Source organism: Brachyhypopomus gauderio, chromosome 9 (assembly GCF_052324685.1).
Source record: "Brachyhypopomus gauderio isolate BG-103 chromosome 9, BGAUD_0.2, whole genome shotgun sequence".
Taxonomy (NCBI): domain Eukaryota; kingdom Metazoa; phylum Chordata; class Actinopteri; order Gymnotiformes; family Hypopomidae; genus Brachyhypopomus; species Brachyhypopomus gauderio.
The window spans coordinates 19,127,226-19,146,867 of record NC_135219.1 but is presented as its reverse complement, the minus strand read 5'-3'; the positions used below and the strand labels follow the sequence as shown (position 1 = coordinate 19,146,867).

Genomic DNA, 19,642 nt, shown 5'->3' with positions numbered 1-19,642 from the left:
CATCATACATAACATGTTACTAAGAGAAACCTGATTTTGGCCTGGCCTGACATCCTACCTGATAAATGTTTAAAATATAAAACAAAGACAAATCATTTAGGCTAGCAAGCTATTTTTTACCTAAGACATAACTAGTAAAGTAATCATATCTATAATGTATATGACAGTTGAAAAACTGTTGGATAAACAAAATGTTGCTTTTGAGAGCTTTTATACCTAAAGTTTGAAATTAAGTTTGCTTCTGAGTGGAGTTTCGATGTTCTCATGAAAGGTTTCTTCCAGGTTGCTTACGTGGTTAGACTTCAGAGTCTAAGTCTAAAGTTGCCATGGCCTACTTAAATTCAGTTCTTTGGTGAATGCATTTTGCTAAGTTCTCTATTATTTCTTTCTGATTGTGTGGTTGCATTTTGTATTATTTGTGTATACTGGGATTTCCAGTGTTGGCTCTTGTTTGGATCTGTAATTCTGTAGAATTCACATTCTGTAATGCTACTGGTTGAATGAATAGCATTAATAAATAAAAACAATAAAACTAATAAAGACAAAAACAAAGCAAAAAATTAACCTGATGTTGAAATTCTTAGTACAACAAATCATAATACAAGGTAATTATACAAACACAACTTTAATGTAAATGTGAACTTCATTACACTTATAATAATACACGTATTATGTCTTATCCAGTTCTATTCACATAATATCGTTATTTGGATTCCAAACTCCACTTCCAACAACAACATCTTATGTCAAATTCGACGAAACATGGTTAACCAGATGCTAAATGTTAATTCTGATTTTAAATTGAGGCTTTGGCTGCCTGTTATGGAAAACCAAAAGTGAACAGTTAGACAAATACGCTTCTCATGCTGATTCATTCATCATAGGATCTACTAGGATTCATGAATCAAGAAGATTCTGTTGTTATTATTTTTGTTGCTGTTATCTGATCTAAACCAAGTTTCTGCTTTTGCTTATGTACGAGAAGATAAGACGTGTTACAAACACAACATATAAAGAGGGGTTTGTCTCGAATGGCAACAACATCCACGTGACGCTTCTCAGGAAATCTGGTCAGTCTTCGGTTTCCGTGTAAAGTTCGACTTGTAAAATAGCAGAACAGTCCCATCCCATAATGAAGATGCGGGTGGGGCTATATTAACCTACTGTATCGTGCTATTTAAAATGATCTGTGTCGGTTTACCTCAAATCAGTATATATCATTGCGCCACCCATTTTCTGTGGCGTCTCTCCAGCTGACGCGAAAACCAAAACAGTGGCGGACGTACGGCTACGCGGCAGCTACGTCACCCCGACCAGAGTTCCCATGGACACAGCGAGCGCGAGGCGGCTGCTCTAGTTCGGCGGTGGCACGGAGCTAACGGACTAGCCAGCTAGCTCGCATCTCGGGCCGGATAGTCCCGGGCGAGAGCCGCTCTCGGGTGACTCGGACGAGAAGATAATTTCACGAAATCGACGGTTTTCGAGTTCTACGTTTCCGAGGGGTCGAGTGAGCTCCATGTGCCGGGAGTGAATCGTGAGAGGACGGCGCTGACTGGTGAGGTGCGCCGAAACCCGGCGGCCCTTCGTTAGTGTAACGTTATCCACGTCTCGGGTGTTCACGCTGAATTCAGATTCAAGGCTACAGATAAAGTTACATAGTTAGCTATCCTAGCTAGTAACACGTCTACGTTGTTCCCATTTGAAGCCTTTAATTTCCGTGCAAGTCCACAACATTGTTAAGGGTTTTTATTTTCAAAAGTCAAGTCATTCTGGCTCTTGATTTTTGGCCCGCGCATGAATAAGGAAGGTGAGAAGTCTATTGTTTATATCGCTAGCTAACCAAGTTCAATAGGTCCTGTCAGGGATTAATAGTGCAGTAATGGTACAATAGAGTGTTTTTTAATAGTGTTTTTAACAAAGTGTTTTTAATCGTTCCGTGTCTCGGCGCTGAGCAGGGAGCGTGTCTTGTGTTTGCGCAGTAACATGTTGAAGAGGCGAGTTTGGCTCGGTACACGCAGTCCTCTCCTTTGTTTTACCAGCTCGCGCACGTCTGCGCGTGCGGCCGCCTGCGCGTGCGGGATACTCGGCGTTATTGCCGATGTAACTTCGCAGTTTGGGTGACGTTCCCTTATCGCAGTAGACCGACCGAGTAACGGTTGTCTTGCGGGTTCTTCGCAAAGCTTTGACACACTTCTGATTTAATACTTTGACATTTCTTCGCCTGCTAAGTTCTGTGTAGTGAACCAGGCGGTGCTGAAGGCAGGTCAGGCCTTTTAAGCTCGCACTGACAGCTCAGCACGCTTAAATATGAATCTGTTTAACTATGCTGGAGTTATGGATATCTTACTGCAGTAACAATGTAAACGTTCCCTTGTGGGGTAATATAAGGCTAACGTGTCTTATGGATAGTAATAGGTTCACATAGATCATGTGGCTGTATATGCTTCTGTTATTTGTACTTTTAGAATATGCCACATTTTTTCCTCACCCTTTTCATATTCACATTATGGGTTTCCTAAAGTATGACATGCTAGAGCATATTCTTTCTTGTATTTTCCTGGTAAAATGTTCACCTTTCTTGGTCCTGTTAAAGCTTGATTAGGTCCTCTCCTCGCCCTGTCCTGTCATGTCTTCTGGAGAAAGAATTTCCAGTCCTGGCGTGTCCAAGCTGCATGACGTGCGATGAGTCTGAAACTGCCATCAAATGAATCTTTTGCAGTGCAGATGAGGCCTGTTCCATGTGCAGAACCTAACAGAAGCTTTATCACCTTCAAATACGGGGCTGTTCTAGCCCTGTGCACGGACCTGTTTCCTTCTGTATCCTATTTCTCCATCTAAAATTACAAAGTTCAGGCTGGATACACTTAACATACTTATCGGTATCACATTGCATATCCATTACATAAAAATCAGTTTCTTTATATTACCTAGGTCTGTAGTCAGGAGGAGAGCATACTCTACCTCCAAACCATTGTCTCTACAGGAAATCATGTACACACGGCTTTTAACGGTGTCTTCCACGACCCGCTTTGGGTTCCCTTTGTGAGAACTGCTGTAGCAGTCGGGCCCTCTCTGTAACTTCCTCTCCCTCTGAAACACTTTTTGAACTGGGGAAAGTTTAATTTGGAATACGTTGGACGGGCCTTCCGACCTGCTACGATGATGAGCGACGTGTCGCGGCTGTGTCTGTCTCCGTGTTACTGCTGCGTGTGCAGCTTGGAGCCCTGTGGGCCTTAACACCTTGAAGTGTGCAGCAACAAAAGAGCCTTTCTTTACCATCACAGGAGCTCATCTTGCCAGATGGAGTCTCACTCTCACAATTCAGGATCCTCTCCCAGCCCCTCCCCCCCCCCCAATGCCACCCCACCCTTGGTCTCCGTCTCATGCCAACAGTAGTCTTTTTTTCCCGGCAAAAGCTAAACATTTTGCCCATGCCCACTTTCCGTGGAAGCCATGAGCATCTCACGAGACGCGTAACTGGATGAGCAGCTTGTGGTTTTGGGGCCGTGCCCGACAGGTTCTGTTGGCATCTGCCCTTCCTTCCACCGCTCCTTTAAAGAGCTCTGAAATGTGGGGCGTCCGTGTCGTTGAGCTCGCTCTCTCTCTCTCTGTGACTCACTCCTTCAGTTGCTTTTTCCTAGAACACACGGGACAACAACAAAAAAATACAAAACAACGGAATTACAGGATTATCGCAGAAGGATTAGTGGCATTGGTCTGACCTTGGTGGTTAGGCGGGGCCCTGATGTACAGATGAACCTGGTACCTGCAGCGTGATTCATTGCCGTCTTCCAAGCTGACGTTGAAAAATACTTGCTATTTGTTTCCTGGCTGGGCTGGTATCTATTTGTAGCTTTGCAGGCTTCCCATGAACAAAAGCTTCTGACATTGAGGCTTTTTCGTGACTCATTAAGTTCTGTGATAATTTATTTTGCTAATTCTCTGAAGGATTGTCAAATGCCGGCATATTAAAAAAAAAAAAAAAAAAGCAAACCTCTGATTAAGACCCTAGCATGAAGCCATTTATGAGAATGTTCGCTTCTGCTTTGGTTGTGTGTGTGTGTGTGTGTGTGTGTGTGTGTGTGTGTGTGTGTGTGTGTGTGTGTGTGTGTGTGTGTGTGTGTGTGTGTGTGTGTGTGTGTGTGTGTGTGTGTGTGTGTGTGTGTGTGTGTGTGTGTGTGTGTGTGTGTGTGTGTGTGTGTGTGTGTGTGTGTGGCAGCAGGCAAACGGTGGCGGTACTGGCTGAGCCTGCGTCACCACAGTCGTCCTGCAGTGAGCTGGGGGAGTTGTGGGAGCAGCAGACTGCTGGTCTGGTGGGTGGTGTTCCCTCCTCCTGTCCTGGTCTGGTGGGTGGTGTTCTCTCCTCCTGCCCTGGTCTGGTGGGTGGTGTTCTCTCCTCCTGCCCTGGTCTGGTGGGTGGTGTTCTCTCCTCCTGTCCTGGTCTGGTGGGTGGTGTTCTCTCCTCCTGCCCTGGTCTGGTGGGTGGTGTTCTCTCCTCCTGGTCTGGTGGGTGGTGTTCTCTCCTCCTGGTCTGGTGGGTGGTGTTCTCTCCTCCTGCCCTGGTCTGGTGGGTGGTGTTCTCTCCTCCTGCCCTGGTCTGGTGGGTGGTGTTCTCTCCTCCTGCCCTGGTCTGGTGGGTGGTGTTCTCTCCTCCTGCCCTGGTCTGGTGGGTGGTGTTCTCTCCTCCTGGTCTGGTGGGTGGTGTTCCCTCCTCCTCCCCTGGGGTTCAGTAGTTCAGCAGGCTGTAGCCCCCAACCAGACCTGCACTACTGCATACATCCTAGGTTCTTTCTCCCCAAATCTCAGCATGAATCTACGTGCTCTGCCTGGATGAATGTGGACAACTGATACATCAATTCTGTTTCAGTTTTTTTGTTTAGTAATCAATTTATTTTTAGTTGTGCTCATTCATTCAAATGAAATCAGTATTTAAAGACTGAATTAAACAACAAAAGATAACTCTTAATCCTCTGCAGAAGCTAAAGTTTGTTTTATCAGTTTCTTACAGCGTTCCCTAATAATCGGCTTTCAGGGAAGCGAACTTGACAACTTGTTTGTGAAGTTTAAAAACTCAAAAGAGATGGTTGCAGACGGCAAATACTATGAAAGTCATTGTTCTGCAAACGTAAGCGCTAGTGAGCGGTCTGCACAAGGTTCTGTCATATTTTAATTTCTGTCCTTGCATCGATGAACAGCGGTTTGAAATGAAGATGTAGTTTGTCCCACGTGGACAGTAGAGTTTGTGGGCAGGCACACAGTATGCTGTTGGAGACGGAGGGAGAGGGGTTGTGAGAGATGGAGGAGAGAAGAATCTGCTCCTTGAGAGGCAGAGACGCTCCGCCCTGCCTGTACAGTCCTCTGCACTTTTCACGCTGCTGATACCTGGATAGTATTTGCGCTTGAATTTGAGTTGCAAATGAGCAGGAACCCGTTTGGTAAACTCTGACCGCCCGAGTCCTGTTGGCTTCTGATTTTAATTTCCTCCAGTTCCGTGTCCGACTCCTCCAGCGTTTGACGTATGACGTACGATGATTTGGTTTCCGTCCGACAAGTTTGTAGTCTGAAATGTTCGTGCTAGGAATAGCTCTACCTGGAAAAATTATCACGTGGCACGTTCAGCAAAGTGTCTGCTTTGTATCCGGCTGCCCATTTGCGAAGTAAAGTGTGTGTGTGTGTGTGTGTGTGTGTGTGTGTGTGTGTGTGTGTGTGTGTGTGTGTGTGTGTGTGTGTGTGTGTGTGTGTGTGTGTGTGTGTGTGTGTGTGTGTCCCTCCGTCCATAGGTCAAACCAGAGAGGACTTCAGCCGCACGGCAGGGCTGAAAGATGCGTGATGGGATGGTTGCGTGGGAAACGCTGGGCTGGGGAGTACGATTGCCCGCCTCCGTCGCCACGGCGCTGAAACTGCTCCTCTTCCTCGGCGTACTTTCTACAGGCCAGGGAACAGGTAAGAGTACACACACACATGGCCATTAGTGTTCTCATTCAGGTCCAGGGTCATGCCATCTTAACAATAGCCTGCGGGCCTTTAACACAAGCCTTTAGCTCATGAAAGGCAAGATGTCATTACGATTCAGTGACTGAAATGCCTTTAGCATTTTGTTTATCTGCCTTTGTTGAATCGGAGGGCACGTTTTAGACAGGATTAGAGGTCTTTGTCTGCAGTGGGTTTATGAAGAGAAGACAGCTTGTGGTTTGGAAGGCGTCCCTGTTTCGGTATCGCGCCGATTTCTCCGTACAGACGCCACAAATAGAACTGCGCTTCAGGAACTGGTTTGAGTAAAATAAGTATCTCCCCCCCCCGATGGAGGAGATGTTGTCCTTGCTGGAATACGGATGCTGCGTGTATCCCAGGGGGCGTGGCACCCAGCCTGCGCCCCGCCCCCCCCAGGATGCCTGTTTGCACAGTGCTTAAACCTCCCTTATTTTAACATGGCCGTCTTAAAATAGCACCTCTTCCCTGACTGTCTGTCTCGGTGTCTGGACGTCCTTGCTGAGTTCGCGTGGGCGTGCCGAGTCTTCACCACATCAGGGCCTTACGCAAAAGGAGACGGCCGCGACGAGGGGGGGGGGGCGGGGGACAGACGAGAGTGATGCGGGGGGGGACGGGAGGGACGCGCGTGTCTTACATGTAACGCAAGGACATTTGGCACGTGTGTGTGTTTCTCACTCCGCTGTCCCACACACCACATTCTGTGTTCTGCAGTGCGGGTTTACATAAGCGGCACCGATTCAGAGTCCCCCTGCACGTGTGTTGTTCTCTCTGAGAGACAGAAGGCAGGAACACGGAGAGCCCACGATGCCGTTGCATCATTTCGGGTCATTTTTTGGATTATCCTCCCCAAAGCCCATAGTCCCCTTCACCGCCGCTCAATCTGCACAGTTCAGACATGGTCGCTAATCCCCGGCAGGCACGGAGCAATGGCTTCTGTAGTTCCAGACTCTTATGAATATTAAATTTGCCAGTGCCATTAGGAAGATATTGGATTATATGGTGAGGTTTTTTTAATCATGTTCCAATATGCAAATGGGACTCAGCAAAGTAAAAGCAAATTCCAATTTCCTGCAAGCACAGTTTGAGATGGAAGACAAGACACTGATATTTTTAATGAGTACAAAAATGATGACAGAATTGGATTTAAATGCTTATTATGTAGGTACTGGTTTTTCATAATGGAGATTAACATGCTTCACTACGTATGTGTACTCGACCAGATGCGTGTTGCAGCCGTAGTAGTAACTACGAGTTTGGACTTTGTAAATGTTGAATTACTTCCTGAATTGTGTGATTTATTGTTTGCCAAACTGTTCTAGGACCTGTTCTGAAATATGTCTGGAACTGTGTAAAAGACATCTGAGTAAACTGGAGAGGAAAACGTGAATCGGATAGCAGTGGAGGGCAGACAAGGAGGAAAAGTTTAAACTTTCTGCTTTGCTAAGCAAACTAAAAACAGAATCCTGATGACTGTTTTGGCGGTGTGAGTTACCAGATGTGGCCAGTGGCTTGTCATTTACTCCAGACCCTGACCATACTGGTCCTAAACCATTGGCTCTAACACTGGGGAAACAGTTCGCAGTACAGAACGCAGGCTTCTTCTTTCTAACCACAAAGGCGTTGCACTAGTGTGGGGTTTTTTTTTATTAATTTGATACGTATCAGTACTGATGGTGCTGTTGGTGTGTTTTGAAAGGAAGGAAGCACAATGTGCTGAGCTGAGCAGGTGTGTGTGTGTGTGTGTGTGTGTGTGTGTGTGTGTGTACACACATGTGGTCGTGTCTTTATAAGAACCAAAGCTTCATCCTCTTGTCTTTCCTGTGCAGAGAAGTGGTTGTGTTCAGAGCAGACAAACATGGAGGCCTTGTCCGCTTTTCTGGGTGTTTCGCCGCTCCCACGCTTTATATTTAGGAAGTGTTGACTTCCATCAGACTTCCATTACTGAACATGAACACCGATCTGAATTTGGCTCTGCTTGTCCGTTCTAATATCGAGATAATTGCGATTCACAAAAACTAGGCCTAGCTTGCGCACTCATGTGATCCCTGCAGAGGAACCATGGCCCAAATCGCATGTGGCCCAGGAAAGCCGGGCTGGCATTATTCCTCTCGCTTCACTCCGGTGCACACAGTGACACACACAATCCTTCTAGTTTCTATAATAAGTCAAGTTGGCTGTCAAGCCTGTTAGACTGTAATATTTCTGTTTTTCATTACATATGGTCCAATTTTTAATCTCTTCTGTTTATTGCCTTTTTAAGTTGGCTGAAATATGAATGGTTTTCTGAATAAAAAATATGCTGAATAAGTGGCTTTGCCATTTCCCTTTCCTGTCTCCTGGGTAAGGTGTGTGTGTGTGTGTGTGTGTGTGTGTGTGTGTGTGTGTGTGTGTGTGTGTGTGTGTGTGTGTGTGTGTGTGTGTGTGTGTGTGTGTGTGTGTGTGTGTGTGTGTGTGTGTGTGTGTGTGATGATTAAGATGGTGTGGCGTTGGGGAGAAGGGGGTTAACACTGGCAGGGGCGTTCTGCATTAAAAGGACTAGTGGATGTGAGAAGTATGGTGTGTGTGTGTGCGTGCGTGTGTGTGTGTTTCCCTGCTCAAACACACCTGGTCCAATTCATAATTACCAGGCTCTTGGTTAGCTGCTTCAGATGGGCCAGCAATACAGAGATGGATTACGGCACAGGCTTGCTGGGACCATGACACGCAGTCACACAGAGACCAACAGCAGGAGCTCTTCCACACGCTGATCTCTCCGCACCGGTATCACTCTCTTGGCGGTTTCTCTTTGCACCAGGAGGTGGATAAGTCAACCCAGATGTGTCTCAGAACGTCTCCTCGCGCTTTCCACCGCATCAGGAAGTGCGCATGAAAACCTGGTGATCTGACCTTGGAAACCAAGAAACGAAATGTAGTTAGATCAACGTTCTCTGTCTCTGGGTTTTTGGGAAGAACCTGAAGTGCAACTCTTGACTTCTCCTTGTCCTCAGGAGTGTGAAGGCTTCTCGCTCACCGCAGCTCTCCCGCTACGGCCCCTGGGAGGGCGGCTGGGGTCACGTGGGGTCACGTACAGCAGAGTGCAGCACCACCCACCAGCTCCCATCAGCGGTTTTAGTAACTGCGGCCTGTGCAATTACCCCCCCCCCCCCCCCCCCCAGCTGGGTGGGGAGGATTTTGCCCCGACTGAGCACTTATTGTGCTTCTAATCAAGCTGCTTTTTAACGACCTTCCACGAAAGGGCCTTGGCATGTCATGGACTGTTTAACACAGTCATTCTCTGTGGCTTAATGACGTTTGTGCCGGCGAGCTGAGAAGAGGCTGCTCTCAAGGAGGGGCTGTGTCGGAACGTGCTGCGTAGTATCGTCGCACTTTCACACAACGAAGCTCGTGTTTATTCCAGTTCAATCTTTTAAGGTTTGCATGGTCTGTCGCTTTTTGTCTTCACAAACTGACCTGAAATTAATTTTTTTTGTCTGTCAGACAGCCAACCTCCTCCAAAATTAGCATCCCGCCAAAACCAGGGAAGAATCGGGAGTTTATTAGAAAGATTACCCAGTTTGACGAGCTTCTGTCGGTCATGACGCTCGTGGTTTAGCTATCGCCTGCTGAGGAAAGAGACTGACCCTAAGGTTGGTCCTCTTGAGTGCTCAAAGCCAGATGGAGTGAGTGAGTGAAGTTCTTGTCTGCTATGCAATCAAAAAGGATTCTCAACCGAGATTTCAGTTCAGGAGATGAATTCTAATAAGATTCTAAGTATAGATTCTTTTACCCCCCCTGACCCCCCCCTTTCTTTCTTTCTTTCTCTCTCTCTCTCTCTCTCTCTCTCTCTCTGACTACCACACTCCGCTGGCCTGCTCTTGCTGCTAACACTCCTGTTGCTCAGTAGGTAAAGTCCCACACACACAGAGTGGTTTTCCTGTTTCATAGCAGAACCGTCTGGCGCTGAATGATACCCCGACGCTCTTGTGAAACAGGCTGTCGTCACAAACCCCCCTCTGAGCAACTCGCAATGCGAACGAAACGTTGCTTCATAAAACACCACACCCTGGACAGATGATACCTCTTATCATCTGATGGAACTCGTTAAGGTTTCTCCAACTTGGTATTCCTGCAGAACCATGCGGGCAATGCTTGCACTTCCTGTACAGGTTCGTCAGAGAGGTTTTGCCGGTTTAGATGTTTCAATTAGTTGACCTCCCCTCGTGGTGTGCCCGGGCCCTGTGTGTGTGGTGCCTTCTCCTTTGGCGATGGCTGGCCAGATAACGCGCCTGTATAGATAACTGCTGCTGTTGGCACGAGATAAGCCAGCAGATGGACAGGGAGCGGACGTGCGTGGGGATTTGAGGAAGGGGAAAAAAACTTTTATGCAAATGAGAGCTGATGTGAACATTATCCAACTGACTCATGCTAGCAAGGCCCGAATTCTGTATTTAATTAAAATGTAGTGTCTCATGCTCTGCCTAAGAAATAATATTAATCTAATATTGTAGGTCACTGTTGTTTAATATTGTTTCAGCTTACGTGGTGACCCATCTCCGTTACAATAGTATGTTAAGTAAGTCACAGTTGTTTGATAGCATTATCATCAAATTCGGTACAATGGTGGTAATCCTTAGTCTTGAGTGTCACACCATCTGTCCCCGTGATCTGGGTTCATTAAGGTCTGCTGTGTAACTGAGACAGTCGGCCCGTGAATAGCCCAGTCAGCCTTCCGCACAGCGTGTGGGGGGTTGACGCCTGCGAGGGCAGCTGCTGTGGCCCAGTGGGAGAGCTGCACTCTGGGGAGGGTGACCAGCGCCGCCTGCCACAAAGACTCCAGTCTGCCCCCCCCCTCCACGGCAGCTACGCTGCATTCCACCAGCGGGCGAGACAAGAGGCCAGCAGACAAGGCTGCCGTGTGTGTGTGTGTGTGTGTGTGTGTGTGTGTGTGTGTGTGTGTGTGTGTGTGTGTGTGTGTGTGTGTGTGTGTGTGTGTGTGTGTGTGTGTGTGTGTGTGTGTGTGTGTGTGTGTGTGTGTGTGTGTGTGCCCTGCAGCTGTCTCTGCGGCCTGAAAGGCTGCACAAGCTCAGCCCCATGCAAGTTCCCATCTGGCACTTCTGAGCACAGCTGGCAGGAGGCTTGAGAAACAATGGGGGGGGTTTTCCCTGACCCCTTACCCATCAGGCTGTGCGTGCTGCGAGGGATTCCTCCTGCTCGGCGCGTGGTTTAGTTTATGTTGGGACAAGCTACTTAAATGTGCCAGGCGATGACCCAGCACTGTCAAAAAGACATAAAGAGCACGTGGAGGGTGGTGTGGTTTGTGTGTGTGTGGGCTATTTTTTGTTTGTTTATTTGTTTATTTTGGCTTTTTTCTGCTTCTAGTGTGAATTATGTCAGAAGCAGTGACTGCAGTCTACACTGTTGGCCTGGGCGATAAAACCACGTGATCTGTAGGGCTCTTAAGAGTCACTGAACCGGGCAGGCTCTCTTGAACTGTGAGCGAACAAAGACGCAGACCGAACGCTTTTGTATACGCGCGTCCGTGATCACGTTTTCGCGCGGTGGTGATATCCGACGGCGTCGGGCCACAGCCGCGCGCTCCTGTTGGTCCTGAACGCAGGCCCGGCCGTTGGGGAGGGACCAGGCCGGCGCTGCTGGGCTGGGGCCCGGAGCTGCTCTTCTGTCGGGACACGTTACTCACCTCCAGCCAAACCTGTCAGAGTGCTGTGAGTTTTTTGGGTTTTTTCCCCCTGTGCGCTCGGAGATGAGAACGTGTGGGAACCTGCTTCAGACTTCAGACCCCCACCACGGGATATCGGCATGTACCACGCAAGAAGCCGCGGGGAGAACATCCATAATGCACTTTGGCGCTCCTCTTGCGTAACAGAGCACTGTACCTGGTGCAGGTACACGGTCCCATAGTTCACCCCCCTGTGGGTATTGTCACTGTATGTCATAAGTTGATTAATATGGCCAGTGTTCCCATATAATTACAAGGACTGACGATCCATCACAACTGGGAAGCCCGTCAGACCCGTTCTTCCTCTGGGACACCAGCACTTTAGCAGAGGCCACCTGTGGTGCCGCTTGGCCCAGAAACAATCAGATTTAGAGTTTTAGGTCTAAAATGTGTAAATGCAGAATGGTGTATTTATTCTTAGTTTATTTTAATCAGGCATGAATTGCATACAAGTGTTCAACCACTGTCATTAGCCACTATGATGATTGTTGAATTTGGCTTAATAACCTTTGCACAGTGAATACTACATAGAACTTCCAGGGACTATTGTGCAACACCTTTGACCATGTCCTACTAGCTTATAGGCTACTAATGAGCTTATAATAATTGTAACAAAAAACTTGACGCCCATCTGATGGTGACTAAGGACTCCAGGAAACAGCGACTCCACTTACGTCAGCCACGCTGGAATTATTTACATATTTGATATTTAGTTCCCTCCATCCTCCTGCTTTCTTTGATTTCTACTGGTGGTTCAGACTGCAGCTTGACTAAATTGTTTTGAAACCAAACACCCAGATCTACCCTGGTGTTCCTTCCTTACCACAACAACAAACCCCACCAAGCAAACTCTCATCTGAGGAAGAGCTACATCTCCAGCAGCGGCCGGTTCTCAGGGCCGTGCGACGTGATGCCGTCGGCGAGAAGATGGCTTCCTTCGCTGGCCTGTTGGGACCTTTTCTCCTCTCCCTTGACTACTACTGTTGAGGGGACACTCGGGGAAGGTTGGCTACCTTCTGAGTGATCAGATCTGGGGGCCCAATGAGATACATGATTTTAACACTAGACTCATGTTAGCGACGTCTTCAGTTGTCCTATTTGAGGAAGCCTGGCTTCCCAGGTCTCCTGCGGTGGCCACTGAAACGTATTCATATAGCAGTTTGGGAGAGTAATAAAGTTTGGGAATAAACTTGGCGCCTTGTCCCTTCTGAGTGTTGGCAGGAAGCTCCTTCCTGTAACTCCGCTCTTTTCCCGGCAGCCTCTTTATATGGAGCGACGCTCCCGGGCCCTGGGAGTGGGGGCAGGGCTGCTGGATGGAGCCTCCAACATTTTTGCGTCACTTGGATCCACTGGTTCCCGTTTCCCGTTCTCATGTCTCACACTTAAAAGCTCTCGCGTCCATTTAACACCCCCTACCCCCCATGTGTGCCTTTCGCGTTTGCCCCAAGAGCTAACCAAAGAAGATTATTTGATTGTAGCTACTTTCTCTCTCACGTACTCTCCCCCCCTCCCTCCTTCACTCTTTCACTGTCCTTGGCTCTCTTTAACAGCTACACACACACACATGCACACACACGCGCACATATGTTATGACTCAGCCCTCCTGTGCCCCCCCCACCGAGAGGAACCTGGTGTGTACTGGGTAAGCCAACCTGAAACCTTAGATGTTAGGAGCGGCTGCCTTATGATCCCTGGCACCAATACACAACTCGCGCTGTAGCTCGTTCTCACCGGGAGGGAAGGGCCCGCCGTTCTCCGTCCTCCCCGAGCCGTTGGGAGTCGTGACGTATCATATCGGGGGGGGTGTAGGCGTCACTGACGCTGCAGCGTGCGCACGCTTCCTGAACACATTTACGCCCCCTCGATGTGGGACGGGGTAGGGGTGCGGAAGTGGTGTGTGGGGCGGGAAACGGAAAAACAAGCATGGTGGGGGGAAATAACACCGATGTTCAGTAAGCCCTGATTTTCTGGAACCTGAGCTGCTGTTGCAGGGTGTATGGACTCTAATCCAAGCCTGCAGGGCCCGGTTTGGTCCGACTGAGGTGATCCCTGCTGCGCCGATCAGTGGAATGGGATCGGCTTGAGCCCCTAGCTGTTTGTGAAGATGATTCATTAGAGTTTCAGTCTGTTGTTGATCCTCCTCCACCTCTGCTGTTGGATAGATCCCCCCCCCCCTCCCCTCGAGCCCATGAGGTGCTCCATGTTGGCTTCCCGGAGAGTTGGAGCTGAATTTTGATGGACCTTCTCTTCTTGTGCATTATCTCTAAAGTGCTGCCCAGTCAGGGAGACCACGCAGAGGAGGTGGGTGTTTCCACCTCTGCAGGACGCCGTACTGATGGACTGATGTTGAACGTTGTTGACTTTCACATTGATTACTGTTTTTGAAAAGGTATTACTTTTAAACGCATTTGTTTACCAGATCAGTTCACTGTTCTGGGAGAGTCGAGGAGCAGTGAGGAACAGCCTCGTCTCCACATCTCATCAGTTTCTCGACCCGCGATCTAGAGCCGAATTTGGTCTTGAAGCTTCCTGAGAACTTAATGGTTTGGACTGTTTGAATGCGAAGCCCCTTTGCTTGAGTCTGCTAAAAACAAGACGGGCATTGGGCAGAGAGGGAGAACAGATGTCGTACACAAGCCACAATAGCATGGGCTAGGTTTGAGGAGCCACGCTAGCACGGGCTGGGTCGAGGAGCCGCGCTAACACGGGCTGGGTCGAGGAGCCGCGCTAGCACGGGCTGGGTCGCTAGCACGGGCTGGGTCGCTAGCACGGGCTGGGTCGAGGAGCCGCGCTAGCACGGGCTGGGTCGCTAGCACGGGCTGGGTCGCTAGCACGGGCTGGGTCGAGGAGCCGCGCTAGCACGGGCTGGGTCGAGGAGTAGCTTCAGTGCATTGGCACGCATGGTTGCCCAACCCCATGCCCCCTCCTCCTCCCTTGTGCTTTTGTGTTTACCTCTGCTATGCAACCCATGCCAGCCGGTATGCATGCCATTCGCTGCTCCTTAATCTCTCGCCACAGAAGTTTCGTCAGAAGTTATGAAGGCCCTGCTCGACCTGTCCAGGCATGCTGGAGAAGTTCTCTTTCCGCAGTTCTGTCATTCTTCTTGTGCGTTTCCTTATCTCTGTCCTTTCAGTTCGGTCACTCGTGAGACGTGGGGACTTTAATAAAGTAAAGAAGGATGTGTGGGGGGGGGGGGGGGGGGGGGGGGGGGTTTCATGTTACTAATAAAAGTTGCACGGGTAAACCGGATGCCCTTTGACGTCATCCTGAACACGCCGTTGGTCATGCGCTTGGCGTGGTGACTACCGACACGGCTGGGCTGTACACCCACCCGGCCCTGGCTTTACTGCGCAGAACAGCTGCTACACGAGAGGTTCTGGTGAACCTTCACTCCTCCGTAGCAGCAGAGATCATTGCGGCCAGCGCGGTCCTGCCGAGACTCCCTGTTTTCTCAGGGCTTTTCATTCTGCGCCCAGTGTGGTGTTGACACTTTGAAGAGGTTTTAAGCGTTCGCTCCACTATAGCAGGGACTCGGGGCACACGGGGTGTCTGCTGTGGTACGGTTAAAGGACAGGGTCTTGTGCATGCCTCGCACTGCGGTGAAGTATACATATTTGCAGTGAGAGGCCTGTGAGATCACATGTCCTTTCACAGATGGCTAGTGGTTTTGTTGCATAGTGCTTTTTTGTTTGTTTGGTTGGTTGGTTGTTTTTTACCTTTGTAAGCCAATTTATCAAATTAAACGTCAGAGTTAAAAGTTACAGTAAATTGTATATTGAATTATTAACAGCAGTGGGTGATTTTAAAGGGCCTTTTATGACTCATCAGTTTTCGCTTGGAAGTCATTATGCTAGTGCCTGGAAATGGTAAATGGCCAGAAACTCCTTACAGCAAAGAGGCTTTGAACTCTTGTAATGAAACAGATCAGAGGCTGAGCTAGGCACTAGCTCATAAATGGTCACATACTGTACCTTTCTGCCTCTACCTATACATACTGTACCTCAACTGCTCCCCGGGGGCCGGGCTAGGGCTGCCCACCGCTCTGGGCACGTGTGATCCACAGCCCCTAGTAATCACTAGTGTGTGTGTGTGTTCTGACTGCACAGATGGGTTAAAAGCGGAGGACAAATTTCGATTGGGGTGTAAAAATCACAATTGACAAAATATGGCACATTTCATTTTTTTTCATTTTTCTATAGACTTTGAGAGAACGGACAATGTGATATAACATGGAAAAAAATCCCACTGGTTTCCAATTGGATAGTTTAGGTGTGTAAGTGTGTGTGTGGCCGTCATGTAGGTGGTGTTCACGGTTAACCCCGTCCTGTTTCCCCGTTCTCCTGCAGGTTGCTCCAGGCCCGCGTCTGTGCAGCACAGCCGGTGGAACCTGACTGAGACCAACCGCGGCTCCCTCCCCGCAGGCACCGTGGTGCAGTACAGCTGCGACGCGGGCTACGCCCTGAGCGGCGACGCAGTCATCACGTGCTCCGCCCTGGGCCACTGGGTCCCCAGCCCGCCGCACTGCCTGAAAAACGACGGTGAGTTCACGCGCGCTCCACTCGCCTCTCCGAGTCTCCTCTTCGCTCAAACATATCGCGGGGCTGGGCCCCATTTACCGCTCTACCGTCCGCCCGACCTCGCTTAAGCGCTCGACGTCCCTGTACGCCTGACCCAACAAAAGGGGCCGTGTGTTCTTGCAGTGTGCCGTCCCCCGAGCGAGCCCGAGAACGGGGGCTACATGTGCCACCCCTCGCCCTGCCACAGACTGACCGAAGGCACCGTCATCGAGTACTTCTGCGACGAGGGCTACACGCTGAAAGGCTACAGGTATCACACCTGCAGGAGCGGCGACTGGGACTCGGCCACGCCCATCGTCTGCCACCTGGGACAAGGTAGAGCCACCCACACCACCGACGTGCTGATAGGCCCACGAACGTCCTGAGACCCGCTGCTGGTGATTTAGCCTCTTGGACTCGTGTAGCATGAAGTGTTTTTACACAATTGTGTTCATGACGTACTGTACTTTTTGGATTTGAGTATTAGTAGTTGAACCTTTTAAGTATGTGAATTTCTGTTTCCTGTATTTTCCCCCAACACACTCAAACTAAAGCAGATATCGTATTGAAGCACTGACCTCATGCTTGTTTCAATGCCAACTGAATGTACTGGAGCACGGAGCCAAACTCCCAGTGACTCACAGACAAAGTGCTGACTGTGTCGTGGCCCGTCCGGCCGCGTCTGCGCCTGATTTGTCGCCGTGTGCGTCACACAGGGAAGGAGGAGCGCTCGCCGCTGGCCATGCCCGCCCTGTCCATCGTGGCTTCCACCGCGAGCTCGGTGGCCCTCATCCTGCTGCTGGTGGTCCTCTTCGTCCTGCTGCAGCCCAAACTCAAGTCCTTCCACCACAGCAGGTGTGACGCCGCCCGCCCGTCCTCTCGCAGGACACATCGCGCTTCTGTCAGCTGCCCGCCGACCCAGCCAGCGATCTGCTGGAGAAACGTTGAGCTGAGATGAATCATGGGCCCCAGCTGGTGGCTGGCGGGCAGCACGTTTTCCGTAAACAGCTGTTATGTATTTCTGTCAAGAGCCTGTTGTGAGTCTCTCTCTCTCTTTCTCTCCCTCTCCCCCTCTCCAGGCGTGAGCAGGGAGTATCGGGCCAGCCTGCCTCCATTGTAGTGGAGGGCGTGCAGGTCTCCCTGCCCTCCTACGAGGAGGCCGTGTACGGTAGTTCTGGAGCAGCTCCGCCCCCCCTCGAGTCCCGCGTGCAGATCGTGCTGTCCGAGGGCCCGCAGCCGGACGCCCACCCTGCCGAGCCCGGCCCGTCCAGGCTGGAACCTGGTCCCCTGTCCACCACCACCGCCTCCTCTTCATCCTCCTCCTCATCCTCCTCCTCTTTGTCACGCTCACACCACGCGGAGACCGCGCTGGTTCACCAGGTGCCGTCATCGTCGTCGTGGACGGCCGACCTGGCCGGCGAGGCGTCCGCCTGTGGGTCCAGCAGCGAGAGCAGTGACCAGCACAGCCTGCTCTCGCTCACCTCCACTGAGGACTACGGCGACGGTACGGACCCCCGCTACACCGCCTGCTCGCGCGGACCGCCGCTCTCGCAGACCGCCTATCCGCACAGATTGCCTGTCTCTAACGCGCATCCCTGTCTCTCTGCATTCACAGATATTCCGTTGCTGAAGGAGGCCTGAGCCGGCTCCTCGTCCCTGTGGATGACCACCAGGACTGTGGCTCCTGAAGCTTTGTACCAAACCCTCTTCCCCCACTGCTGCCATACAGAACGCAGGAGCAACCAAATGCCTGTAGATCGCCCCACGACTAAAACTCTCCGGCCCACGGTGTCTCTGAGCGTCAGTGTGCACGGTCGTCCATGGGGTCTGCCAGCTCACCTCTCTAGAAGGCCCCGCAACTCAGATGCTCCTGTAAATGGTTGCACAGACGCTCTCTAAAACATAGGATTATGTATAATGTATACATAATTTGAGCTGAATAACATACTCAGTTGTAAGATACACCTTTTCCCAATGGTGTCCTAATAAGCATTTGCACTCATAAAGGCTTACCTTGTCACTGTTGTGAGGATTTGCTAATTTCAAATGCATTTAAATTTCTATGCTGTGCAAGAGGCGATGAACGGATCCCCCATCAGTTACTGTGACCTCTGAAAGGTGGGGGGGTTGTTTGGCAAGGATTTGCTAAGTCAGGCCCTTTCCCCTTTTTAATGCTGCATGTTCAGTACATCGTCATTTTTAAAGAACACCCCCCCCCCCCTCCCCAAATACTGCGCACATCAGACATGACGCATGCTGCATAAGCCCAACATCTCCACACCAAAAGGAACAGCAAGAGCCAGGGATGAACATAGTACTGTATTCAGAGACATGCTAGACTTTTTGTTTGTTACCAAGTGTGTGCGTGCATGTGTGTGTAATTGAGGAAGGCTTAGAGTGGGGGGGTTTTTTTGTTGTTGTTTTTTTTTTTTATTACTTTTTTACAACTGATGTCATCAAATCAGGAATGTTTTGTTTTTGGAGCAGAGCAGTCCAGGTATTGGGAGATATTAAGTATAAAAAGTTTGCCTTGCCCTGTGCGCCCAGAACTCCAGAGAATGAAATCTCTGAAAGTGAGAATGTTGTGTTGCAGTGGGTCACACTGCACTAAAATGAGAATATATCTCGTGTGTGTCTTGTGTGCGCTTGTGCCCCCGTGCGTTTGCAGCTTTTTAACTTGATTTTTGGCCGCTGGTCCATACCAAGTGGAATAACTTTTGGTTTGTGGATAAGCCTTCTTATCATATGTCATAAAATTGTGTCTCTATTTTGAACTGGGTTCAGTAACAGAGCAGGGTCTGGCCAGTCTAATATCCTGTTTTCTTTGCTCATTTTTGTAAAACCTCTTTCCTATTTGAATGGCTTAATGAAAGTACATGGAACTGTCGCCTTAAGACTTGTGCATTTTATTATTTTGTAATGGTTTCTTCCATCTCACAATATTGACGTGTCTTCAGTTTCCTTATGGCCTTCCATTGTTTCTTTCTATGCAGTGTCTTGTGGATTTTCAGAGGTGGGTGGAGTTCTTTTATTTTTTATTTTTTCCTTTCCTTCTTTTTTTTTTGCAGAGGACATGACTGAGCGATGTCCATCATTTTTCCTCTAAACCCCCCTCCAGTGACTCATATCTGAACATTACTGCACCTATGTTCTAATTTCTGTTGTTGCAAATGTTGTATTTAAAAAAGTAAAAGAGAAAAAATGTCCCCAGCACCATTGTATGGTGTTAGCCATGTTATCATCCCCTTTTAATTTTTTTTTCTCTGTACATTGCAGTGGGTGTGAAGATAGATAGTATTTTAATATTTGTATAAAGTTTAATTTAATTCTACAGTGTGTGTATATAACTATTTCTAATTAAAGCTTTCTTTGGAAGTGC

At 49.3% G+C, this 19,642-nt stretch overlaps 1 protein-coding gene across 6 annotated transcripts; it reads left to right on the top strand.

Moving 5' to 3' along the window:
* Window positions 1-1,103: 1,103 nt before the first annotated feature.
* On the top strand, window positions 1,104-19,642 carry susd6 (sushi domain containing 6). 6 transcript variants are annotated; one of them, XM_077017722.1, is made up of 8 exons: window positions 1,104-1,555; window positions 4,220-4,313; window positions 5,781-5,943; window positions 16,054-16,245; window positions 16,408-16,599; window positions 16,980-17,118; window positions 17,343-17,767; window positions 17,879-19,642. In XM_077017722.1, the coding sequence occupies exons 3-8, from the start codon at window positions 5,823-5,825 to the stop codon at window positions 17,902-17,904; spliced, it is 1,095 nt and encodes a 364-aa protein (XP_076873837.1). In that variant the 5' UTR covers window positions 1,104-1,555; window positions 4,220-4,313; window positions 5,781-5,822; the 3' UTR covers window positions 17,905-19,642. The 6 variants fall into 6 exon arrangements, with proteins under 6 accessions (XP_076873837.1, XP_076873838.1, XP_076873839.1 ...); XM_077017723.1 differs by having other exon boundaries at window positions 1,104-1,560; window positions 4,223-4,313; XM_077017724.1 differs by having other exon boundaries at window positions 1,104-1,560.